The sequence below is a fragment of the Paramisgurnus dabryanus genome, chromosome 17, assembly GCF_030506205.2.
Source record: "Paramisgurnus dabryanus chromosome 17, PD_genome_1.1, whole genome shotgun sequence".
Taxonomy (NCBI): Eukaryota; Metazoa; Chordata; class Actinopteri; order Cypriniformes; family Cobitidae; genus Paramisgurnus; species Paramisgurnus dabryanus.
Window position 1 is genome coordinate 11,192,054 of NC_133353.1, and position 26,650 is coordinate 11,218,703.

General features: G+C 42.7%; 1 protein-coding gene across 1 annotated transcript; it reads left to right on the forward strand.

Moving 5' to 3' along the window:
• The first annotated feature begins 534 nt into the window (after positions 1 to 534).
• On the forward strand, positions 535 to 24,452 carry LOC135787447 (cytosolic phospholipase A2 delta-like). The gene is made up of 20 exons (XM_065297396.2): positions 535 to 649; positions 854 to 926; positions 1,232 to 1,368; positions 1,481 to 1,612; positions 1,697 to 1,737; positions 1,887 to 1,929; positions 2,206 to 2,263; positions 2,512 to 2,651; positions 2,812 to 2,928; positions 3,016 to 3,050; positions 16,298 to 16,436; positions 16,884 to 17,020; positions 17,436 to 17,658; positions 17,849 to 17,966; positions 18,657 to 18,794; positions 21,288 to 21,395; positions 21,574 to 21,753; positions 23,317 to 23,486; positions 23,592 to 23,778; positions 23,935 to 24,452. The coding sequence occupies exons 1-20, from the start codon at positions 641 to 643 to the stop codon at positions 24,141 to 24,143; spliced, it is 2,394 nt and encodes a 797-aa protein (XP_065153468.1). The 5' UTR covers positions 535 to 640; the 3' UTR covers positions 24,144 to 24,452.
• The last annotated feature ends 2,198 nt before the right edge of the window (positions 24,453 to 26,650 follow it).

Genomic DNA, 26,650 nt, shown 5'->3' on the forward strand with positions numbered 1-26,650 from the left:
TCGAGCAAAGTATCATGTTGTTTCGAGCCGCCTTAGTGTTGTAAAAATAGGGATTTTGATGCTCATTACATATTATAGGCATAGCTCCTAGTTCATTTGCCACCACTTCAGGTATTCAAAATGGCGGAAGACAAGTTTGAGATGTGAGTGACATCAGCTGATATTCATGAATACAATGAGTTGCAGTTTTTCACTCAAATGATAACTGACGCTGGACTGTAATAGTTGTGTAATGGCTAATGAGTTCTTTAAATTTTCTTAATACTAAAATCATTTGTAGTTTTACTTGAAGAGAAAAGTTGTCACATTTGTATTTGTTATATGTGTCTTGTTATTTTTCTTTATATAAACTGGCAGCTTTGTTTGTACATATTGGGCATTCTGTTTTGTCTCTTAATCTGCTGTCATCATTTACACAGTTACTGTAAGAAAATAGACATCCATATAAAAAGTTCTGTGTTTGTCTTTCTAAGACATGAGATAAGGACTAATTCTATGAATGTACAACAGAGTATGACAAGAGGGAAAACTAGCTTTTCAAGCTGTCAATATTGACATTCGCCATTTTACATAGTTTGCCATATAGCACTCTCCTCAACATCGCACCAGCTGCTGGTTTAGAAGATATCTGGATCCAACAATGCTTAAGGTAAGCTAATGTTGTTTCCTCTCTGAAATAAAATTATTTATTTTGATAGATAAATCTTTGCACTATTGCAAAAGCTCTCTCAACCATGGGAATTATAAATATTGTAAACAATATATGTAAATCATTTGATTCATAATGTGAATAACACGTCAAACATAAAGATCTCTGAACTACTTATTTCTAAACTGTGTATTTGTTCAACAGAAAGAAGTCAAGCCTTCCTGGAATCTTTCAGTCAAAGTTCTACATGGGAATATCAAAATGAAATGCGACTACTGTAAGTCAAGAAGCCTATTTTATCAGCATCCTAACTGTTTGTTGCTTTTACTTTTTTAAAAGATTTTTGAAAAGTACTATTACAGCAAGTTCAAGCTTGTGTGTTTACAGTTTTTAGCTGTGCTATTGTTTCGACTTGCTCTGTATTTGTGGCCTTGTGATTTATGTTGCTTCTTCACTTTCACTTTTTATGCAGCTTAATTTTAGCTTTTGTTTATGTGCTTTGGGTCAAGTGAATAAAAATGTAAGAGTTTAAAATCTTGCCAACACCATACTATTTTTAAGCCTATCCCAATTTTTTCTTAGTTTCTGAAGCTGACTGCTATGTTATCTTGAACTTACCCACTGCATCTGCATGTACATATCGCACCAAGACAATTGCAAATAGCAACACACCTGTTTGGAATGAAACCTTCCACTTCAGGTTGCAAAGCAATGTCAAGGTAAACTAACAAGCTGTCTGTATCTGTTATTATGTCTGGTGGAATGCCATCTGGTTAAAGTAAAATTCAGGCAAAAATGGTTCTTATGTCAACTCTCTTCTCTACTACACAGAATGTTCTGGAGTTCCAGGTCTATGACAATGACCCGTATATGAGAGATAATCTTATTGCCACTGTTCTGTTTGACATTGATAACCTCACACTAGAGAAGAAGGATAAAAAATGTTTCATTTTAAATGATAAGGTGAGTGCCATGTCGACACATCATGGCATACAATTGAAAACATCAATAATATTTAACGTGTATGTGTTTCACCTTTTCTCATAGACAAAAGATGAGCTGTGGGTGGAGTTTGAGATGACAAACAAGTAAGAACTGCCTAGGATTTTAGTGGTCATTTGCCACACCTTGCACAGTGCACTTTGGGAGCAATGCCATGTTTTCCTCAATAAACATGTATGTTCATGCACATAAATGTGAACTAAGTAGTTTTCTTCCCTGTGTCTGCCCATTGCAGCTCTGAGGTGCCGAGTCCATGCATGTCTAATGGGGTGTTGGTGGTAAGAACCCATATTGCAGTTTTATTACCTGGTTCAAGTATATATATATATATATATATATATATATATATATATATATATATATATATATATTTGTTTTTTCAAATGCAATATTTAAGCTCTTAAATTGGTTAAATGTCATTTGTGTGACATCAGATTAAGTACTTTTAGTTTCAATATTATAGGCCACAGGTTCTGTCACCAATAACATTTTCAAGTACCAAAAGTATATAGATAATCTTTCCAGATAAGCATTATGTTGTCCTTCGAAACCAGGCAGGTCCTTTTTGTGAGCTGACAGTGGGGGTAGACGAGCTTCTTCAGAACTCTCGAGGTAAATGCAAATATTTGCATGCAAACCACTAAGCAAATGTTTTCACACAAGTTATTCAAGAAATGACTAGATATTTGTTAGTCTAAAGACAATGTAATAGAAAAAAGCAAAAGTATTGAGCTCTATTAATTAAATGATATTCACAGCATACTCATTGAATAAAAACGAACAAACTGGAAGAATAAAGTATTTTTCGCTTTAATGATATGATCCTATGTTTAAGTGAATCTTTGTTTTTTATCCTTCAGTGATTCGTAATATGGTGTTGAACCTGAAAGGGGGATATAAAGAGGATCATGTCAACTCACAAGAGGAGGATCAGAAATTCTTTAAGACATTATTTTATTACATCAACCGAAACATGGAAACTGAACTTAATCTAACCTCTGTAAGTGTAATCTTTGGTGAAAATGTCTTTTTTGCTTTTAACAGTAGCCTGGAATCAGTATGCAAGACTCAGTATGTGAAATGATTGTTTTAAAAATGTTCAAGTTCAAACTTTAATGTTTTGTTCTTGTTCTGCACTTCTTGTTGTGTTGTTTGTCCAGTCTGAGGAAAATCAAGTTGATGGTGCAAATCAAAAGAGTGAAGACACTGGCACTTCTATCCCTTTAAAACCACTACCATCCAATTACCAATTTACAGTGTCTTTGCCCCTGGCACAGGTGAGAACTAGCAAGACCGTTGTTTATATTTGTAGACATTTACGTGCATGTAAACAAACCTTTCTAAAATGGAAAATGTTTTTAAAGGAAAAAGTTGATGTGGAGCTGAAAGCGGATGATCGGTAACAAACCTTAAATTAATAATATTAATGAATTATGTTATTTAGTTGTAAAATAATGTGATACCAAACTTTGTGTTACAGTATCTTTTAGTTCACTTTCAGTCGGTCACTACAATGTCATGTCATGACCGACGAATTGGGAACCGCTTCGCGGAGACCAATCTACTTCGAGAAACTAACAAAACTGCAATTAACTTGGCATAGAGGTATTTGCATCTGCCGGTGCCGCCCCGCCACACGGGTATTTAACGAGAGGCAGGTGCGTTTACCTAATCAGCTTTATTTGCTTTGAAAGCTCTCTCCCCTCTGTGCTTCATCAGCTCAGCATAGCGCAAAGAGTGATTTCCACTAAATGAGCAGCTCCGTTTGAATTTGTGTCTTTTTAAAGACAGCCATTTTCTCGTGTCACGGCGAGTGTGTCTTTTTAAAGATGACATATCGTCCGTGTTCTAGTTCTGGATGTGACATGTCATGGGTCCCTGGGGTGGCCACGATAGTTGTCTCGTGCCTGTTTATACAGCACGCTGATGCAGCGTTCGTGGAGGGCTTGTGTTCTGCTTGCATGAACATGACCCTCTTGGATTTGCAGAGACGGGTTTTGTACCTCCGGGAATGTCACCCCCCTTTCTGTTGCGTTAAAGGTACGGTGGCAAAACTTCGTAAAAAAGAAAAAGTTGTTCTCCATATAAGGTGCTGAATCGGTCTGCCGGTTCGTCCAGTGGCTCTCTGCATCCTGATCCACAGTCAGTTCCAGTTGGAGATGGGTGGCGCGTGTTCTACAATGCCCTCATCCTCTGTCAGTCCTCACGAGGATTCTGTGTCTGTCGCAGCATCGGAAAGGGGAGTCTGTCTATTTCGGACGCTGACTCAGATCCACTCTCCCTGCGGGTAGGGTTGCAAAGCCCTTCTGCTTCTGCCCTGCACGCTATGGCGTTGCTGCGGGTTCATCAGGCTCTGAGAGACCTGCACGAGGGAGCTCACAACCTGGTGGTCTTTTCTGATCTCTCTGTAGCTACTGACCTGGCGCTTGGTGTGACCAAAGTCACCACAAAGCTGTTGGTTGTGCGATATTCACCCTGGTGGTCCTAGAGCTACATTTAGCTGTGTCTCGCGGACATGAAGTAGGTTGAAAAAAATTAGTCTCCTGAATGCTCTGATTTCCCAGACCGGCCTTTTCGGTGATGCCGCTGAGAGCAAATAACAGCTCTCGGCCACCCAAAAACAGACTGAGGCCATCTTTCCGGGTTGGAACCCAGCTGCCCCTTCTGTTTCATCTGTGCCTCAGGCTGCTCCTCATAGAGGGCACCCTGCTATGGCTACCATCGTTCCTTAATCCAGGCAGCATTTAGGAATCCACCGTAACCACCTCGACCTGCCCGATTAGCCCGCTTCCCGAGGTGGGACACATAGACCAAGCGGCCCTGAGTCGGGTGACCTGGAGTTATAGGGGATCGCTCTTCAGAAGCTGGTAAAGGCACCACTCTCCCCGGAGGAGGGCCGTGTGGGCAACCCTTGGTTTTCAGCCGGTCCCATGACCATGAACAGAGCGAATTCCTCCTTCATTCCCAGGTCTTCAGGAGGTTTCTGGAGATTTGAGTGGGCTCATAACCCTTCCTTATCCTCCGGCTCTTCACAGGAGTGCTGGAGACACACTCGGGCTCATAACCCATCCTTCGTCTCCAGCTCTCCAGAGGAGTTGTGGAGCTTCATACAGACTCATAATCCATCATCCTCCCCTTCCTTCATCGCCAGCGAGAGCCTCGAGTGGCTTGGGAATACTACAAGGTCTCACCTGCTCAGCCTAGAGGTCTTCTCGGGTCCAAAGAAATGTACCCGACTCGAAATGACCCGAATCACTTTATACAGAACCCGATGTGTATAAATATCTTTTTTTAAAGAAAGACCCGACCTGAGAAAATTTGACCCGAGACTAGTGGCATTTTTTCTTAACCCGACTGGACCTGAATATAAACGGCACCATCGTGTGTGCAGTCTGCAGCCCCGCATGTAGCAGTCACACAGAACTAAACGCTGCTGGTCCCGTAAACCAATTTGGCGAGCTGCTCCATATGTTTGAAGACGACACCCAGGTAATCGCTAAAATGTACATTGACTGACATGTCTGTCTCAATGAAAATTAACCTACCGCCAGCCACACAATGTCGCAAGCGCTCTTGGCAAACAGAGGAGAGGTTTGAAAATGACATTGACGTACACAAGCGAGAGAGTTCGGGTTTTCGGTCCGTTTAGCAAAACACATTCATTTTAAATTATCCGAGACCCGTTGCCGCTAATATTATACCCGACCCATGTCCGAGGCACATGTGAAAATTTTAGACCCGAACCCGATCGGGTCTCAGGTCGTACCACGGGTTTTCGGATCTAAGTGGACCCGTGAAGACCTGTGTTGCACGATGCATCGATACTTCAAAAGTACCGCGATTCTCAAAAATAAATAACGTCACGGTTCCTAAATATATTAGTATCAATACTTTTAAGAACTAACGCGTCCCAGATTTGAACGTGACACATTACATGTTTGTGCGTGCAACGCACGTTTCCATTGCCTCCCTGTGGACGTCTGTGTTTTTTCTCCCCACACGCAGCCAAAACTGCAGCTGTCATGTGACAAACACAACAGCGAGATGGCTGCATGTGCGAGCACTAAGTGATACTGCCCGCTGCAGCTCAGTCTGACTTCTGAAATTCAACAGGATGCGTTCTTTTGCCTTCAAACTTTGTTTATTTTCGCGCTTTGGTCTGCAGTGCGAGCTTCCGGTGATCGTGCGTGCGTCATAAAGAGATGATCCATGTGCACGGTGCGCGAGCTATAGGCAGCAGAGCTCGTATATGCTTCTGATATACTGTTGTCATTTTCTTTTATGTTGTTTCACTAAACCGTATCTCCGCTATTTTAATGAATACTCGACATGCACTCAATTATTATTTTTTAACTCCTCAAAAAGAATGGAGTAATTAGTAAACGGCTAATTCAACATCTCTAAAAATGCAACTTTCATAAATAACATTAATAATCTGCAAGCTGCTAAAATAAAGCATACAAAACATCAGCTAAAATGATCTACAGTATAGGCTATATAATTATAATCAGAGCATGTGCATGTTTGTCAGTGATTTATTTATATTAGGTTATTTTATTAAAGCATTTAAAGAGCACAGACCTACACAAAGGAGGTGTATTTCATTTGTGAAAAGCATTGTAAGAAATTATGGACTCAAATATAAAGTTAACCACAGATAAATCAGACATTGAAGTACAGGAAACATTAGCCTATATTAATCCATATATCACAGTTTAAATAACATGTGGTTATTATTTAGGCTCATTATTTCCTATTAATTATGGTAATGTTATGGTTAAGTGAATGTTAAGTGAATAACCACTGCATATAGAGATGTTTTTCATATTTTGTTCAAATGTTTAATATATCTGCTGTTCATATGTTCATTTATTAGTGTGTTATATTATTAGAATGCTGTCCTGGTTTTAAAATAAAGCACAGCAATGAGATTGAGAGTGTTTCTCCTTTTCATAAAAAGTATCAAAGTATCGGAACCGTGATTCTTGACTTGGTATCGGCACCAAAACAATATTTTTGGTACCGTGACAACACTAATATATATACATATACACATGTACAGATTAGGGATGCACCGAATCCAGATTTTTTGGGTTCGACCGAATACCGAATCCTACTCGCATCCTTATTCCGTTACAGGGCTCGCAAAATCCCTGGTAGCCCTTCGGGCAGGCACTCTTCAGTTTTTGGTAGCCTGAAATTTTGCCAATACAAAGCCAATAGGGCCTCTAACCACAATGTTTAATCTGCTATTCTTGTTGTTGTTTTGATGCTGTTGGTTTTTTTACAAACAAAAAAACGCTTAGGTTACTCACGTAACCCCGGTTCCCTGAAATAACGGGAACGAAGCATTGCGTCAGTTTGCTGACGCTATGGGGGAAACTCCTGTTTACTCCGTGATTGAAGCCTATTGGTTAACGTCTGTAGAAAATACAGACCAATGACGTTTGAGCCCGCGCGGGGGCGTGGCACACGTCCCTATATAAGCCGGTGAAATACGTCAAGAGCTCATTATTATTCGACTGAAGCGCGCAGCCGAATAACACTCGCTGCGTAGACGTTTGTAGCACGGCCAGCGACGCAATGCTTCGTTCCCGTTATTTCAGGGAACCGGGGTTACGTGAGTAACCTAAGCGTTCCCTTTCAATACGGTTCACTTCGCATTGCGTCAGTTTGCTGACGCTATGGGGGAACGTAATCCCATCCCGCCGTGCATACACAACGGACTGAGGTGCCCTTACCGGAGAGACACTGCATGTGGCCCTAACCCAGCATATACATAGCTCTAGCGAGCGCAAGTGTAAGCACCATATATGAGACAGTAATACGCATACAGTGAAGTTTCTAAACGCACCATGATGCATATACAATAGAGCACAAGACGGCGGGTTCTCTGAGCGCGCCGCGAGCTGTGCATGAATTATTAATAGGTAGCCATGACGGTGAGCTAACAACGCACTGTGAAGGCATACAGAAACGCAGTCGCGTGAATTATTAAGCCGATAAGACCTGTGCTTGTAAGGCAGGGACATCCAGGCTATAAAATCTGACAAACGTAGACGGCGAGGACCAGCCGGCCGCGTTACAAATGTCAACGATAGAAATCCCCGTAGACCAAGCCCAAGATGAAGCCATACCCCTCGTGGAGTGAGCTTTTAAACCAACTGGACAATGTTCATTCAGGGAGGCGTAAGCCAAAGCAATGGCTTCGACGATCCATTTAGATAGCCTCTGTTTAGTGAGCGGCATACCTAAGGAATGTTGCGCGAAGCTTACGAACAGCTGATCTGACTTGCGGTATGAGGCAGAACGGTCCGTGTATATTCTTAACGCTCTGACGGGGCAGAGCGTGTTCGGGGTTTGTTCGCCGTCCGCCGTCGGAAGGGCGAGAAGTGAAACCACCTGAACTCTAAATGGCGTGGTCAAAACTTTAGGAATGTATCCCGCTCTCGGTCTAAGGATCACTTTGCTATCGTTAGGACCGAATTCCAGACACGACGGGTCAATTGAAAACGCGTGTAAATCGCCCACTCGTTTAACCGATGCCAACGCCAGGAGGAGAGCGGTTTTAAACGAGAGAGCGCGCAGGTCAGCCTGTTCGAGGGGCTCGAAAGGGGGACCGCGCAGCGCTTTCAGGACCGTGGACAGATCCCAAGACGGGACCGTGTTAGGTCGCGGTGGGTTTAGTCTGCGAGCGCCTCTGAGGAATTTAATGATGAGATCATGTTTTCCCACGGTGCGACCGGCGATAAGGGCGTGATTCGCCGTTATCGCCGCCACATACACTTTAAGCGTCGAGGGCGCGCGACCGCTGTCCAGCATTTCCTGCAGAAAGGAGAGAATATGCTCCACTTCACAGGTGTTTGGGTTTAAGTCTTTCGTCGTGCACCAGTCAGAAAAAATAGACCACTTTTGAGCGTAAAGGCGCCTGGTAGATGGGGCCCTAGCTTCAGTTAGAGTATTTAACACTCGTCCTGAAAGGCGTGATGGTTGCCGTTCAGAGACCAAACGTGTAGATTCCATAGCTCCGGCTGTGGATGCCATATCGTCCCTCTCGCCTGAGATAGGAGGTCTTTCCTCAGCGGTACTGGCCATGGTGCTGATGTTTTCAGCTGCCATAGGTCGGGGAGCCACGGTTGATTGTGCCAAAACGGGGCGACCAGAATTATCGCGCATTTCGTCTCTCTTATCCTCTGAAGGACCTGTGGTAACAGAGCCACCGGAGGAAAAGCATACAGAAGACACGCCGGCCATGCTTGCGACAGGGCATCGTGATGTCTCGAGAAGAAGATCGGGCAATGCGCGTTCTCGTCTGATGCAAACAGATCGATCTCCGCCCGGCCGAAGACGGTCCATATTCTCTCGACCGTCTGAGGATGCAGTCTCCATTCTCCCGGCGGCGGACCGTTGCGCGAGAGAATGTCTGCACCCGTATTGGCTACACCCGGTACGTGAGTCGCCTTTAACGAACGTACGTTCGCGTGAGCCCATAATAAAAGCCGTTTCGCCAGCCTGGATAGGGAGCGAGATCTCAGCCCTCCTTGGTGGTTTATGAACGAAACCACCGTCATACTGTCCGACCGCACTAGAACGTGTTGATGTTGGAGTTTCGGTCGAAAGTGTCGTAGCGCCAAGATAACCGCCCACATCTCGAGGTGGTTGATATGTAGCTGAGACAACTGGTTGTTCCACGCACCGAAGGCGAGCTCGCCGTCGCAGTGAGCGCCCCAACCCGTCGCAGACGCATCCGTAGTCACCACTTTCCTCCTGCTCACGGAGCCGAGCTCCGTGCCCGAGAGGAAAAGGTGAGGGGATGTCCATATCGAAAGCGCTTTCACGCAGCTGTACGTGATTTTGATTAATAAGCGGCCCGACAACCAAGCACGGGGCGGAACTTTCGCTTTCAACCAAAACTGAAGCGGCCTCATGAACAGCATTCCCAACGGTATTAGTGGGGATGCTGCTGCCATCAGACCCAGCATTTTTTGGAATCGTTTGAGAGGGAGATGTGAACCCGCTTTGAACGATGCCGCCTCGCGTCTGACCGTGAGCGAGCGTTCCTGTGTAAGCCATGCCCGCATCTTTAATGAGTCGAGCGTCGTGCCTAAGAACGCGATTCGCTGCGTGGGGGTGAGCAAACTCTTCTGGAGGTTGATTTTGAACCCCAAATTCTCCAAATGCTGGAGTACAACGGTCTTGTGCGCAGTAATTTCCCTCTCTGACTGTGCTAGAATAAGCCAATCGTCGAGGTAATTCAATATGCGGATGCCGCTCTGTCTGAGAGGGGCGAGAGCCGCATCCGCACATTTGGTAAATGTGCGTGGTGCCAGAGATAATCCGAAGGGCAGAACTTTGTACTGGTATGCTGTCCCGTCGAACGCGAATCTTAGGAATGGCCTGTGACGTGGCGCTATCGGAATGTGAAAGTAAGCGTCTTTCAGATCCACTGATATGAACCAATCGCCCGGTCGAATTAACGCCATGATTCGTCTGGCTGTAAGCATTTTGAACGGCCGTTTGGCAAGAGCGCGATTCAAAACGCGTAGATCCAATATCGGTCTGAGGCCGCCGTCTTTCTTTGGAACGAGAAAATAACGACTGTAAAAGCCTGATTCGCTTTGATCCGCCGGGACCGTCTCTATCGCGTCTTTTAGTAATAAAGAACGCACCTCTTCCCTGAGGATCTGTACACGATCGTCTGGGACAGTGGTGTAGAGAACGCCGCGAAACCGGGGTGGTCTCCGGGCGAATTGAAGTGAATAACCGTGTTGGATTACGTTTAGAATCCAGCCCGGCATACCGGGGGTGGATTGCCAAACGTGAAATTTGACGGCGAGCGTTGATATGCTTATGGACGTTAAGCCGTGTGTGTGTGTTTGTGTGTACAGAGGAGGAAATTTGCTCTTTTTGTGAAAAGGTAAAAATTTTTGTTTCGCTGTTACAGCGAGGGTGTGTCCAGCGCCCGAGGGGACTGAAACACGCAGAACTTTCGAGGGCGGGCCGGCCGAAGCGGGACCAGAGCCTCTTTTCCTCCTCAGACTCTCTTCAGGGAGGCGGCGCCGGCGTCGGGTCCAGCGTAATCCGAGGACGGGGACCGCGGCGTCGAGGCGGGCCAGCCGGTCGTGCAGGACGCTGGCGCTTGACCTCCGGTTCAGCTCTCTGCTGGGGCTGAGCTGGTGCTGGCTTAGGGCGTTGAGCTGGCGGCGGTTTTGGGCGGCCGGTCTCAGACGCTGAGGCAGATCGTTTTGGTAGAAAATGCCGCATAGCCTGCGACGATTTCTGTGCCTCAGTGAAGCGCTGGGTGAACCCCTCCACAGCGGAGCCGAAGAGCCCCGACGGTGACACGGGCGAGTCAAGAAGGGCAACCCGATCCGTGTCCTTTATCTCCGTCAAGTTCAGCCACAGATGTCTCTCCAGAACAACCAGGCTGGCCATGGCTCTTCCTACAGCCTGAGTGGCGACTTTAGTGGCGCGAAGGGCCAGATCAGTCGCGCTGCGCAGGTTCTGAAAGGTCGACGGGTCCGGACCTGCCTCGTCCATGTCACGGAGGAGTTTTGCCTGGTATACCTGCAGCACCGCCATCGTATGGAGAGCGGATGCAGCGTGGCCGTCGGCGGCGTAGGATTTCGACGCCAGGGTCGATGTCAGGCGACAGGGCTTTGATGGGTGGTTCAACTTCGCCCTCCATCCGCCGGCTGAAGACGGGCAGAGATGGGCGGCGACAGTTTCCTCGAGCGGCGGCATCTTGGAGTAGCCGTGTTCGTCGGCGCCGTCCACTACGGAGAGGACGTGGGAGACGGCGCTCTGAGCTCGGGTGGAGTGGGGAGCACGCCAAGATTTGGTGAGCTCCTGGTGAACCTCAGGGAAAAACGGCGCCTGCCGTTGGCGGGACGATTGACGGCGCCCGGGCTGCAGAAACCATTCGTCCAACCGGCTGAGTTGAGGCTCTGACGGCGGCGACCACTTAATGTTGAGCTCCGCCGTAGCTTGCGTCAAGATGCGGATGAGCTCAGAGTCGTGAGGACGCGACTCGGTAGGTTCATCAGCGGCGGCTGCGTGGGCGTCGTCATCCGAAGCCGCCCAATCCTCTAACTCCTCAGAGGATGACATCACTTCCAAGTTGTCACCGGACCCAAAGGAAACCATGCCGCTAGCACTCGGCAGGGGGCGTAGGTCCTCATGGGCGAAGGTGACAGGGTGACGGCGGGGAGACAGAGCACGCGGGGGATGAGCCGGCGTGGACTCGGTCTCAGGGCGTCTTCCAGCTTCACGGCTCCGCTGCTGTTTAGGCGGGAGAGCACGGGAAGCCTTCCGTTAAAGATCTCGAGGCGGGAGCGCAGCACCGCGATAGGAAGGAGCTCGCAGTGGGCGCAGCCCGCCTCAGCGAGTACGGCCTCGGCGTGGGCAGGACCCAGACAGATGACGCACTCCTTGTGGAAATCCTCCACAGGCAAAGGGGCTCGGCAGGAGCCGCAATGCCGAAGCGACATTATCTCAACGCGCTTCTGCTCTTTTAGATAACTCTTTTTAGTCTCACCGGAAAGCGGCAGGGGAACACGCTGGTGTGTTGTAGTCCGCTGCAGTGCTTGGATCGACGGCGAGTAAGGGCTTCTTCTTCGGAGCAGCGAGAAGGTTCGCGCTGAAGGAGAAAAGTAATGAGCTCTTGACGTATTTCACCGGCTTATATAGGGACGTGTGCCACGCCCCCGCGCGGGCTCAAACGTCATTGGTCTGTATTTTCTACAGACGTTAACCAATAGGCTTCAATCACGGAGTAAACAGGAGTTTCCCCCATAGCGTCAGCAAACTGACGCAATGCGAAGTGAACCGTATTGAAAGGGAACTGGATTTCCATGTAAACCAACTGTTCCTGCTCATCCCCACACCAGATATACCCACCATTTAAAAGTGGTTCAGTGGGTCACAAAACTCACAGTTTGGATCATCCAGTTAGAGATTGGATCTTTTTTTCGATCAGAAAAACAGGGGCTACTGTCGCTTTAAGATTCTGCACAGAGTCACTGTCTTCACTGCCCGTACAATATATATCACTTTAAAGCTTGCTGCGAGAGATTTAATTTTCTTACGTGAGGATAGTAATGACTGACAGGACGAAGTTGGAGGATTTTCACACAAATCCATGACAAATCAGTACGGATTGCTTCCTGTACTGCGGCTTCGCCCGAACGCGAAAGTGAAAGTAAAACTCGAGCGCGCGCTCAAACACAATTTAAATACCAATTGCCTGAATTTCATGCACCACAATTACCCATCCAAATCTGTGAGAGGATACATAAGCATTTAAATATATTTTTTCCTCCCTATAAGTCAAGATAGCCCGACGGGCAGGGCAGGGATGCATTTTGATAGCCCGACTGCAAAGCACAATGAAAGCAATGCGGTGCGATGCGTTAGTTTTTCTAGGTGCGTCCACAAAATGTGAAAACGCCCCTAAGGGTCACCGGAAAAAAACAACACTTATCTCCACGTCAGCACCTGATGTGTGTAAGCAACGGCCGTGTGACGTCGACCAGCGTAGCGCAAGCTTAGGGTTTGGTTCGGTGGAAAAAAATCTAAGATTCGGCCGAACCCGAACCCCGTCAAAAAGCCCAGTATTCGGCCGAATCCGAATCCTGGGTTCGGTGCATCCCTAGTACAGATAATAGATATAGTAGTGCTGCAAATTAACTTCAGCTACAAGCACTATGGTACATGCATTTGAGGACTGTATCTCCAGTTTGTCTATGTCTATTGTATCTCTCCCTATACAAATAAACTTAAATAAATAAAAACAAGCCTGTGGGCCGGGCCCTAGTTTGGGCACCTCCTGACTAAGTACATAGCTGACAGGTATCTGCAAATATGTTTAACAGAGTTTGTCAGTCTGTATCACCCAACATGTTTTGCATTCACATGTGAAAGACTGTCTTTTAGATTATGGACCTGTCTATTGATTTTTTTTGTTTCTATTTTAAAAGATTTAATGAAATGTTAGGGTATAATCATAATAACAATAGAAACAGTGAACTTCAAATCATGAGACATCAGCAAAAACAAGCCACATTTAACAAAACAAGCAGCTTAACATTTCACTGACTTATGAATATTGTATTAAATTTATTAACATCCTATAGCTAGCAAAAATGTGTTACATGATGTTTTTTTGAAACAAAATGTCTCATTTGAACTGCTTCTTTTAAAAGATGTATGCAGCATTGAGAGATACGTGCACAACATACTGACCTAGGGCAGTCTGAGACATGTTTTCAAAGTGTCGGAAATCTATATTCTCAAATAACATTTGTTGCATTCCTCTTGACTACATTAAACATGAAAAGTCAGAGACATCATTTTCACACATTAAAATGGTAATTGTGTCCATTGAATTTCATTTATTTTGAATGATGCTAAGTTTCTTAAATAGACTAATTAAATTATATTAATAATAAATGTATTTAGCAAACACAGTTTTTATGTAGTCTACAACAATATGTACTGCCTTGAAGAGATAGTTAATTTCCCCCCAGCTGAAAACAAAGCACCTCTACCTGTGGGTCATTAACATAAAAAAGCCCTTCACACCTCACACCCACCCCTCCTCACGACCAGCAGTAACGATTCCTGGAATCTTCCACCAGTTCCTATATACATCCACATACGTAAAGTTTCTGGATGTTTCACAAGTTTACTTCTGTGTATTACCTTTTCAAGCACTCTGCCTCATTTATCTGGCAAACCTAAAGTTTAGCAGGGATTTCCCATCCCGTATTTGTTCGTATACAGCTCTTTTCATGCAGTGACTGTGTAAAATCAGGGAGGACGAGGAGAGCGTGCTCTTAGTTGCACTGTATTGGACCACCAGGAGTTGGTTTACAGAACTCTTCCTCCTCGCAACAGCCCCTTCCATGAGGATTCCCCTGAGGAAGGATCTTCTTTCTCAAGAAGGGGGCACATTATGGCACCCACGCCCAACCTCTGGAGCCTTTATGTGTGGTCTCTGGACAGAGCGCGTAGGTTCTAAGTAAATTATTGCAAGGGGTATCTAACACTATCGCTGTAGCGTGAGCGCCATCTACTAGACAGGCTTACTCGGTTAAATGGAACCTGTTTGTCGACTGGTGTTCTTCTCAACGAGAAAACCCCCGAGAATGCCCGATCAGTGTTGTGCTTTCATATCTCCAGCACCGTTTGGAGAATAGGCTGTCACCATCTACTATTAAAGTCGATATTGCCGCGATATCCGCTCACCACTCACCCGTGAATGGTAGAGATGTGGGTCAGCACGACGTGGTCAAAAGATTTCTTATAGGCGCATAAAGGTTGAATCCCTCACACCCTCCCTCTATTCCTCCCTGGGATCTGTCCTTGGTGCTGAAGTAACTCCAGGACGCTCCTGTTGAGCCTCTGCATATTGTGAGTATTAAATATCTCACAATGAAAACTCTACCTCTCCTTGCATTGGCTTCTGTTAAAAGGATAGGGGACCTTCATGCATTTTTGGTCAACGATTTGTGCCTTCAGGTCGGCCCCACTGCATCCAGCATAACACTGAGACCCCGGTCTGGCTACATGCCCAAAGTTTTCACCACTCCTTTGAGAGATCAGGTGGTGAACTTACAAGCGCTGCCTTTGGAGGAGGCAGACCCAGCCATGGCTTTATGTCCTGTACGTGCACTAGGTGTGTACATAGACAGAACGCGTAACTTTAGGACCTCAGACTAGCTCTTTGTCTGTTACGGTGGTCAGCAGAAAGGGAAAGCTGTCACCAAGCAGAGGATGTCCCATTGGATTGTGGATACTATAGCCCTTGCATACCAACAGCAAGACGTACCTTGCCCATTTAGTTTACGTGCTCCTTCTACACATAGTGTGGCATCATCTGGGCATTGGCTTGCGGTTCCTCGCTAACAGACATTTGTAGAGCTGCAGGCTGGGCAACACCTAATACGTTCACTAGATTCTACAGTGTTCGTATCGAGCCGGTATCCTCTCAGGTTTTTTCTTCAAACCAGTGAGAACACCAAACATTAACCTTCTTGGGGAATGGCTTCCACAGTTTTCCTAGTTCTGCCCAGTCTAGGTCGCTTCCACAGTTCGCTGGTTCACTATCGTGGGTTAGGAACAGGTAGTGACCGGCCTTCTGCACTAAGCCTTAGGTACTTCCCCCTACCTGGAGGGCTTTTGCAGGCACTAAAAGGGTCCAACTTCAGTGGCACTTTGGTAGGTATTCCCAATTTGTCGGTTATGGCGTGACGTTGTAGTGACAGACTGAAAGGGAATGTCTCGGTTACGTATGTAACCCTCGTTTCCTAGAGGAAGGGAATGGAGACGTCAAGTCCCGTCGCCACAGATTGCTGTTACCAGGCCAGGCACTATGCTCTGCTTCCTCAGCAAATAATATAGCTGATTTGGTAAACGCACCTGCCTCTTGTTAAATACTCATGCAGCGGAGCTGTGCCGGCAGATGCAAATACCTGCATCCCAAGTTCATTGGTGTTTTGTTAGTTTTTATGTAGTAGATTCCCAATTCGTCGGTCACGACGTGACGCCTCTGTTCCCTTCCTTCAGGGAACAAGGGTTATATACGTAACCTAGACGTTTCAATCCATCCTGTTCTTATAGTTATAATGTTTATTTGTGTTATAGTTTTACTGAAGAGCTCGATGTACGTCTGGGTTTTGATATCCCGAAGGAAGAAAATAATTTTCTGGTAAAGAGGAGTAAAGTTGTATCAGAGGCACTTCAGAAAGTTCTGAATATCAGCACTGCACTTGAACCCAGCAAGGTATTACCTAGTAATCAGATACTCAGCAATTTTTATATTTTATATAGGCCTACGATATACTACATTTATTAAGTAGTGTAATAATATTTTAAATCTTTCATAGTCTCACTCTTACACACATCATTGAACAAGAAACTTCTGAAACAGTCCATGCCCATGTCTAGCTCAAAAGTTATGTTTTTTGAGCATGTAATTTAATGTCATACGGAACTGATTTGAGAAAAAGTATACCGAATACCACTGTAAGCTGCTTTGAATTAAATATTCATGTTAAATGCATTAATTTAGATGCTATAACATGTATAAACGTGTAAAGTGCAACATTTCCATGTAAACTCAGTCCCATTACGTCCCCTGTCACATTTACTTGGAGAGCCGAATTGTATTGCACAGTTGGTCTGATTAGTCTGATGTGATTGTGATTAATGTTTGTGTTTGACGACTCAGGTTCCAGTGATAGCTGTGGTGTGTTCAGGAGGTGGGACTCGGGCAATGACGGGCACCTATGGAGCTCTTAGAGGTCTGCAGAAGCTCCAACTCCTCGATGCTGTCAGCTACATCACAGGGGTTTCTGGCTCCACCTGGTAAGCAAAAAAAGCAACAGGCACAACCACGATGTGTGGCAGGTTAAAAAGCTAAAAACATTCATTGTAAAATAAAGATAAAAATAGATAAATATGGATTATGAGCTTAATTTTTAAATAAAAGAAGGCAATGGGTCACACTATAGCAGGGTTCCCCAAATCTTACCCTGGAGAGCCGGAGCACTACAGAGTTTAGGTCCTACCCTAATCAAACGTACTCACTTGTGATTTTCTAGTGATCATGAAGGCCTTGATAAGCTTGCTCAGGTATGTTTGATCAGGGTTGGAGCTAAACTCTGCAGTGCTCCGGCCCTCCAGGGTAAGATTTGGGGAACCCTGCACTATAGTATGAATCTCAGACATTCTAAAGAATCTGGCAGATCTGTTGTTAAGAACCTTTTTCTCTGTTTTTAAGGACCTTAGCTTCTCTTTATGGCGACCCTAACTGGTCAAAAAGTGACATCATTAAGTTCATAGAGTCTTCAAAGAAAGAAATCTCTAAAAGTACATTTAGTATATTTTCCCATGAGCAGCTGTTGTACTACAAAAAGAAGATGGAGGAAAGAGGAAAAGAAGGGCATATTGTCTCTCTTATTGACATGTTGGGTCTAACTATAGAGTACCTTATTCAAGGACAGGTACTAAATATAGAAATATTCTTTTGTAGCTATGTTGAAATATGATGTTCGATAGCAATGGTTTTTGAATTGAGGCATTGTTTAAAATGTTGAATGTGTCAGTGATATAGTAAACAAGTCTATTACATCTGTAAGAATGAGTTACAGTGAAAATAAGTACTGTAGATGAATTAATAAATTTCATTCATAGAAACCCTTGGGTACACTGACTGAAATGCAGAAGGCAGTGTCAGAAGGCCAGAATCCTTTACCCATCTTCACAGCTGTTAATATGAAAGACGGCAATTTAGAATGTAAAGCAGAGGCCGGTATGTACTGTACTATAGCCTATGTATTATAACATTGTACAGTAAGGGACAGATACACTACATTTTTGCACATCCATGCTCACTTTCACTGGGGCAGTACCTTTTGAAAAGGCCCTAATATGTTCTATTTAAGAACCTAAATGAATACATTTGGTACTAATATTTTCCTTTGAGGTACAGTACTAATTTGAATTCTTTCAAAAAAGGTGTAATTTTTAAAAGGTGACAGCTTGGGAACATTTTTACCCAGTAAAACTTGGAAACATTTTTGAACATTTTTATCTGACAGTGTATTGCACACAATTTTTTTATTTCAACATTGTAAAAGTATATAATAATTGGAGAATTTAATACTACCCTTTTTGGAGAAATGACCTGGTACTATATTTCTTTGGAACAAACAAAAATTAGAATAGAATAGAATTAGAAATATAAGAAAGTATAAATGTAACTTCAACAAATTTGGTAGGTTACTTAATACAAAGTGACATATATTGTGTAATTTATACATTTTCCCAGTGTGTGTATTCCTGGGAATTGAAACCATGACTTGAGCACTGCCAGCACACCCAGTTCACTAATATAATCTACTGGAACATTCTGACTTGAATGGGATTGTATTTAAAGTACTGTACCTACAGTATAGGATTTTTTAACCTAGTGCCCATTTGTTTTTTTATACACATTTAGAATGGTGTGAGTTCACCCCATATGAAGTTGGCATTTCTAAGTATGGTGGGTTTGTACCTGCTCAGAACTTTGGGAGTGAATATTATCTTGGTCACCTGGTCAAGAAACTTCCTGAAACTAGAGTTTCCTTTCTTTTGGGTAAGTTTGAATGTGTACATAACTTAACTGTGGTTTATCACACCTGACTTCAGGTTCTTTAGCCACACTCAGGCCTGATTCCTGCAACACCTGTTCGCAATTAAGAATTCACTTAAATAGAGGGTATGCACATGATGTCACCTTCGGCGAAAGTGACTGCGGTTACGCCCCCTGAGTGGCAAAAAGTCTGAGTGACAGCATTAGCATGTAGCGTGAGATCCGCAAAATGCGTCTAAAATGAGGGAAGTTGTTGTCTGATCGACTGTGCAAACAGATTCAACAAGAATTTGTAGCTATCATATGGTAGTATTAGGCAAGACAAACATATACGTTGGCAAAATAAATATCTGGTCACATGCCAAAGTCCCCAGACTAATGCTGGGTTTACACCAGCCGTGGTAAAGGTGTCAAGCGCAAGGGATTTCAATGTTAAGTCAATGTGAAGACGCGTTGACGCGCATCTGGAGGTCTGCAGCGCAAATGAGGCATTTAGCGCAGCGCGGTAGACGCGATACCACCTCAATTCGCGCCATTCGTGCGTCCTAGTTTGCACAAATGGCGTGAATTGAGCGTCTGTCGTGGTACGCGCGAATGGTGCTTTTTGTGCATTTTGCATTTCACTCGAAAAACGCCCGAGTTGAAAAATGTGAACTTTGGCGGATTTTCGCGTTTACCAATCAGGAGCCTGCTTGCTGCTGTGGTGGCAGCCCCTCCCGGAATCACTCATTCAACATTGAGGAACGCTTGATATTGATATTGTCCATAAGCAGTCACCCGGAGCTCTACGACACAAGTTCTTATTTCTATTGAGACAGGAATAAAAAGGACCTCGCTTGGAAGAGTGTCAGTGAGGACAATGGGCAACCTGGTTAGTTGTAAAAACACATTTCACTTTTGAATCAGGTGACGTTTATCGACCTGCGGCATTCCCACCCTTTTTTTACTATTTTCCCCCTATATTAAGGTGACCAAATACAAACCGGTAACTCTCTCGATGAATGCACAATCAACAACAGCCATCTTGCAAAAAAACAACTGCATAGCATTTACCCTTCCCACAAGAAGCGAATTTTGCATATGACCCTCTAGACGCGTGAATGGATTCAAAATGTTTAAGCAGCAAACTAGACCCAGTAGACACGATTTTGACACCTCAAACGGGGCTGGTGTAAACCCACGGTAATGGTTGTTTGGCAAGTTGTTAGAGTCACTGTCAAGGCCAACTAAATTCAATTTAAGATGATAGTTGTCAATTATACTGCCGCTTTCTATTACACCCAGACAATTTGTTCAGTTTTTTGGCACTCAACAGGGCGAGCTCCAGCATGGTCACGTGGAACAAGTGACGTCATTGCATACCCTCTATAGAACCTACCTGACAAATTAAAGTAGACCAAAAGATCTCCAAAAGCTACACATCATGTTTAGATCCAAAGAAATTCAGGAACAAATGAGAAATAAAGTAATTGACATCTATTAGTCTGGAAAATGTTATAAAGCCATTTCTAAAGCTTTGGGACTCCAGCGAACCACAGTGAGAGTGGCTGGCCGACCTAAATTACCCCAAGAGCGCTACGACGACTCATCCAAGAAGACCCCACAACAACATCCAAAGAACTGCAGGCCTCACTTGCCCTTAGTGAAGGTCTGTGTTCATGACTCCACATAAGATAAAGACTGGGCAAAAATGGCCTGCATGGCAGAGTTCAAAGATGAAAACCGCTGCTAAGCAACAAGAACATAAACTCAGTTTTGCCAGTTTTGCATCTTGATCATTGATCAGACTTTTGGGAAAATACTCTTATGAGATAAAAGTTGAACTTTTTAGAATGTGTATGTCCCAGTAACACAGCATTTTAGAAAAAGAACATCATAACAATAGTAAAATATGGTGGTGGTAGTGAGATAGTCTTGGGCTGTTTTGCTGCTTCAGGACCTGGAAGACTTGCTGTGGAACCATGAATTTTGCTGCCTACCAAAAAATCCTGAAGGACAATGTCTGGCCATCTGTTCCTGACCTGAAGTTGAAGCGAACTTGGGTTCTGCAGCAGGACAATGATCCAAAACACACCAGCAAGTCCACATCTGAATGGCTGAAGAAAAACAAAATGAACACTATGGAGTGGCTTAGTCAAAGTCCTCACCTGAATCCTACCTTAAACCTTAAAAAAGTGGTTCATGCGCGACAACCCTTCAATGTGGCTGAATTATAACAATTCTGCAAAGATGAGTGGGCCAAAATTATTCCACAGCACTATAACAGACTCATTGCAAGTTATCGCAAATGCTTGATTGCAGTTGTTGCTACTAAGGGTGGCCCAACCAGTTATTAGGTTTAGAGGGCAAGCACTTTTTCACACAGGCCAATTTGGGTTTGGATTTTATTTTCTCTTCACAATAAAAACCTTCATTTAAAAACTGCATGTTGTGTTATCTATACAGTGTTAATGTATATATATGCACATAAATGTATGTTTTTTTTTGCACATGTAGGAATATGGAGCAGTGTTTTCTCTCTGAATCTGACAAATATCTGGCAGCACGCAACCGGCATCACCCCTTCATGGACCCAAGTGGCTGAAAAGGAAGCGAGTAACACAAGTAAGAGTTTGTAATTGAGTATTAGGTAGGTTTAATTTACAATTAGCTGCCATGCCAACCAAAAATATTTACTAATTCAGATTTCAAGATAATACATGTTATATTTCAGTTGTTTATGATTACACAAAGTGAGTTAATGATTATGTATCAATTATCTGTCACTCTGCATCTTTTAAAGAAACTGATAATACGCCAGAACCACTCAGCACGTCTGTGGTGAGTCCAGTGGCTGACTCCGCTAAAATGGTGAGCAGTTTTATGAACAGTCGCCCAATCATCAGCCAGATGCCCAACTTTCTGAGGGGTCTGCAGCTACACCGGGATTACAGCGAGAACTCTGCCTTCATCGCATGGAAAGGTCAAGAGCATTCATATCACTGAACACAAGTGTTAAAGTGTTTAAGTCCCATGTTTAAACTATATTTGAGAAATAAAGTACTAATATTTTGAGAATGATCTTATAACAGGTGTTTATCAAAAATAGAGTAAATTATATGCAAATAAACATATAATTATATGTTACATATAATTACATATAAAATAAATGATTTGGTAAAATTTTAAAGTGAATAAAGCCAAGGTATTGTAAGCTTTACTTGGAAAGTGACTTCTGCATATCTTTCGGTTATGTTTGCACACTAAAGGTTCTGAATATGTGTGCTTTATCATTTTTTACAACTGATGCCCACATAACAGTATAATTAATTTTTGCACAAAGAAATTACCTAGCTGGAATGACAAGTCTTTGCTTATACTAATCCATTACATTCAAAGCAGACTGATGAGTTATCATTAATTACCAGTTTTAAGCACTCATAGATTTACTATAATTATTTAATAATACGGTGAAGTTGCAGGATGTCTGTTAGATGATGTAAATGCCATTTAGTTTTGTCTCTCATTGCATGAAATATAATCTTTCTGAAAATCTGATTCTGGTTTGGCCTGACTGATCTCACGGAAATTGTGTTATAGTCGCACAAAATTGTATTAATTCATTAGTGTCCATGGCACAAAATTAAATTTTATTCGTGCCTTGAGCACGAATGTCTTTTCGTGTCACTCGCACAAATTTCTAGTTTCTGGTCCGTTGCACGACTTAAATTTTTTGTTTTGTTTTATGTATTGTTTTCTTATTGGTAAGAAAATATGAAATAGATTGTCGCATGGGGTTAGAATCACCTTCTGTTACATTTTAGACATTCTAACCTAAACCCAAACTCTAACCTCAACTCCAGGCGAGAATAGTTTTAAAAACTGAAAAACAATGTAGAAACCAATACATAACAGTACATCCTAACCCAAACCCCAAGCGACAATGATTTAAAAATAAGGGAATAAATGAGAAAACGATACATAAAATGACACAAAAAAGAAAGTCGTGCCACGGATCCGCTAAACTATACAAATTTGTCCGGGAGCTCAAGGCACAAAAAAGCTGAATTTCGTCCCATGGACGAGCAAATTTTTCATGACTATAACACGACTTTTGGTTACACTTTATTTTGATAGTCCACTTTAGACATTCTACTAACTATAAATAACTTTGCAACTACATGTCAACTAACTTTCAATAATTTGCAACTATACGTCAACTAACTGTCATTAGTTTATTAGTAGACTGTAAGGGTTGGGGTTAGGGAAGAGGTTTGGGTTAGTGGAATAAGTTGACATGCACCTGCAAAAACACTAACAGACAGTTGAATGTCTGTTGAGATATCATAACAATAAAGGGTTAGTAGATATTAAGCAGACAGTCTACTAATTCACTAAAGATTGGTAGTTGATAAGTAGTTGCAAAGTTACTTATAATTAGTAAAATGTCTAAAGTGGACTATCGAAATAAAGTGTTACCCTTTTTGTGAGATCTTGTTGGTTTTGGCATACAGTAGTCTGACACAACCTTACTGGTTTACTGCAGAAAAACACGCAGATGCCTTTCCTAACACATTGACTCCAGTGGATTCCCTGCTTAGCTTAGTTGACGGTGGATTTGCCATCAATTCAGGATTCATCCCTGTGTTAGGCTCTCAAAGACATGCAGATGTCATTCTTTCTCTAAACTACTCCTGGGACCAAGACCAGTTTAAAGTAAGTTATAGCTGTAAGCTTGGTAAATGTTTGGTTTAAGTGAAATATGAAAATGCAATATTTGTTTGTTGTTAATGTTTTGTAATGTTTGAATGTACCCAACAGGTCCTGAAGCAAACTTATGACTACTGTATTGATCGCAAGATTCCATTTCCAAAGATTGATTTCAAAAAGGTGAAGTCAGAGGCAATAAATGAAGTTTATGTGTTTGAGGATCAAGAAAATCCAGAGGCTCCTATAGTGATTCACTTTCCCTTTGTCAACATAACATACAAACAATTCAAGGCTCCTGGTAAGCACTGACAACACTCTGGGCATCCCATCCTGATTCATAATGCTGATAGCTTCTTTTAAGGCAGTACTATATTGATATTCCTCAAACATTCTGATTAAGGCCTTGCTCAAAAACCCCTCTGCACTAAGTATTATAATGATGTGTTTGATGCAGGTGTGAAAAGAGTTGGTGAAAAGGAACTGAAGGAGGGAGATGTTAATGTTAACCTCACTGGTGACTCCTCCCCTTACATCACTCCCAAAGTTACATACACACCGGAGGACTACGACAAGTTAATTAACCTCACTTCCTACAACATCCTAAACAACAAAGATGTCATTTTTAAAATGATGAACCAAGCAGTTAAGAGGAAATCCAAATAAAATGACAAGTTACAAAAGTCACAAAAAGTCGTAGGAACAGTGATCTGGATCTTTTTAGTATTTGCTTTTAAATGTCCGTCCAGAAAAGTAAGTTTTTAGTTTAAAAAAAAAAAACACTACACTGTAACATATATTAAACCCAAAACTCTTTAACAGTTGGTTGGATGGCTGAAATGAATAAAAATTCAAATATTTAAAAAAATATGTATAGCCTGTTAGATGGAGCTGTAATACCGGATTTAACTTTGGGTTTGTTTAGGAAAAAGACTCTGTGAAATAATTAACCAAAGGTGGTGTGGTTTGAATAAATTGTTAACCTTTATTCATTTGAAAACTTGTCAAGTCTTTTATTATATTTTCAGTGTTTAAGATAAATATATTGAAGGGGGCCTAGATAAGGAGTTTTGCCTCCATTGAAAAATTATTGGAGTAATTGCGCCCCCGTTTTAGGTTGAATAGAGAATTGCCTCAACCTAAAACATAGATGGATCCTCTTATTTTCAGTGTGTTTTGGAGAAACCTCTAACTTAAGGGTTAGAATGAGAATACCTCTATGCCCAGTCGTGGCCAAACGTTTTGAGAATTAGATAAATATTAGTTTTCACAAAGTTTGCTGCTAAACTGATTTTAGATATTTGTTTCAGTTGTTTCTGTGATGTACTGACATATAATTACAAGCACTTCATACGTTTCAAAGGCTTTTATAGACAATATTATGACATTTATGCAAAGAGTCAGTATTTGCAGTGTTGGCCGTTCTTTTTCAGGACCTCAATTGACTGGGCATGCTCTCAATCAACTTCTGTGCCAAATCCTGACTGATAGCAACCCATTCTTTCATAATCGCTTCTTGGAGTTTGTCAGAATTAGTGGGTTTTTGTTTGCCCAAACGCCTCTTGAGGATTGACCACAAGTTCTCAATGGGATGAAGATCTGTGGAGTTTCCAGGCCATGGACCCAAAATTTTAACGTTCTGGTCCCCGAGCCACTTAGTTATCACTTTTGCCTTAAAAACGTACTTGAACTGCCTAAGCACTTTCAGAATTACATCTTATTCTCTATATGTGATCAACATCAGAATAAAATTGGTAACTTATAAATTTTGAGTCAAATAATAACTTAACCACAGAGGTCAAAGTAATAAATTGAAACTTAATAAATGGAATTATTCTATAGAAGCGCTGAAGAAGGAAAGAACACAAGACCCATTTCACCACACCATTGGATTCTGTCGTTGGGCCGATGGGTAGCTCCTTACAACATGATCTCATGAATTTCCGTGGCATTCTCGCAGATCTCCGCATTTTTCCGTGGCCCTGCCACGGACTTTCTTTTCCGTGGCATTCTCACGAATTGGTTACTCAACTGCTTTCTCCTATTTTCTTACCATTGTCGCTTAGTTTTATGGTTAGATTTACATACAATGACATCCCTACCCAAACCCAACTCTAACCCCAACGCCAGGTGACAATTGTTTAAAGTTTAGAAGATATAAAAGAATAAATCAAAACGTTGTATAAACCAATACTTAAAGTGACATACTAACGCAAAAACCAAATCTAACCCTAAACCGAAAAAAAAACAGTTGAGTAACCAATCTGTGAGAATGCCACGGAAAAGAAAGTCAGTGGCAGGGCCACGGAAAATGCGGAGATCCGTGAGAATGCCACGGAAAAATTAGCACAAAATTCTGTGACTATCCCATGCAACCGCTCCTTACAGAGCATAGAAAGAAGGACCTCTGTATTATGTTTAATTTACACTGTATTAACAGAACTAGAAATCTAACTTTTTTGAATTTGTAAAATGACCAAGTGGAATGCATTTGAACATAGAGAATGTAAAATAGCAGTGGAAAGTTTATAAACATGTTAAATGTAACATTGCACAACATTAACATAGGCTGAGCATATTTATTGATTCAGTACATGCTAAATTATGTTATTTTTAACCAAGCATTGGGTCAGAAAGGGACAAACCAAAATTAACAAAGAAAATGTTTATATTTTTAGCCAGCTGGGTTAAAACATCAAAGGGTTGGGTTCGTCCTTTTTGAACCAACTTTGAAAATAATCCATCATTTTTTTGAGTATATGTTTTGTGTAATTAAATTAATATTACAAATTTGAACATTTGGATAAAAGCGTCTGCCAAACGCAAATGTATCTGTAGACTTTTAGTGCACTGCCCAAACTGGCTTGCTTTAACTGGCTTGTTACCTCTAAACTCCTACTTTTGAGATCAATAAGATGCTTCTTAGCATACTTGGTAGGCCTTGGTAGGCTCTTGTTTCTTTAAACTTGATTGAGGAATGGGAACAGCGATCATTGAATAACAATTGGGACATCGGACATTCCTGATAAGTACTATTGCAACTAGATACCACAAGCAAAAGAAAAGGGCCCTTTGACACTCTTGAGAGCAAACAGTTGCAACATTTAAGAAAACTTTGACAGAATACTGCACTAAACATAGGATATCTCTTTTGTTGGGATATATTATAATGT